This window comes from Penaeus monodon, chromosome 21, assembly GCF_015228065.2.
Source record: "Penaeus monodon isolate SGIC_2016 chromosome 21, NSTDA_Pmon_1, whole genome shotgun sequence".
Lineage (NCBI taxonomy): Eukaryota > Metazoa > Arthropoda > Malacostraca > Decapoda > Penaeidae > Penaeus > Penaeus monodon.
In genome coordinates this window covers 3,615,481-3,615,828 of record NC_051406.1, presented here as the reverse complement: position 1 = coordinate 3,615,828, position 348 = coordinate 3,615,481, and the positions used below count along the sequence as shown (strand labels likewise).

The following is a 348-nucleotide window of genomic DNA, read 5'->3' as shown; positions in this document are numbered from 1 at the left end:
CCCTACAGACAACCTTATTCTTTGTTGCATGGCTTGTTTCTCACCATTAGAAAATTATCTGTTGTAGTTTATTTCCCAAAATTTTGTTCAGTAATTAAACCTAAGAGAGGGGAGAAAAAGCAGGAAATCCATGAGTACATGTTTGTGTTGTCTAATTTCTATTTTTATTTGCAGTCGGAGCATGGTCACTTGAGATTATATCCGATGAAGGTTGTTGGGCAGCTGCACAAGGTTAGACGCATAAATATCACTCACTAACGACTCTCTGTTCTCTTTCAACTGGCCTCGGGAACATATTCTCGTATAGATGTATAACAAAGTTCTCTGGAAACTTATAACTTAATAATA

General features: G+C 36.5%; 1 protein-coding gene across 1 annotated transcript in view; it reads left to right on the top strand.

The window, feature by feature from the left end:
- The window catches only part of LOC119586116 (high affinity cAMP-specific and IBMX-insensitive 3',5'-cyclic phosphodiesterase 8B-like), a gene marked incomplete at its 3' end in the record, with an annotated part of 30,185 nt that extends 29,954 nt beyond the window's left edge, over window positions 1-231 (top strand). Inside the window, 1 exon segment of the mRNA XM_037934807.1 lies at window positions 175-231. Coding sequence (XP_037790735.1) covers window positions 175-231 — 57 coding nt within the window.
- Window positions 232-348: the final 117 nt, after the last annotated feature.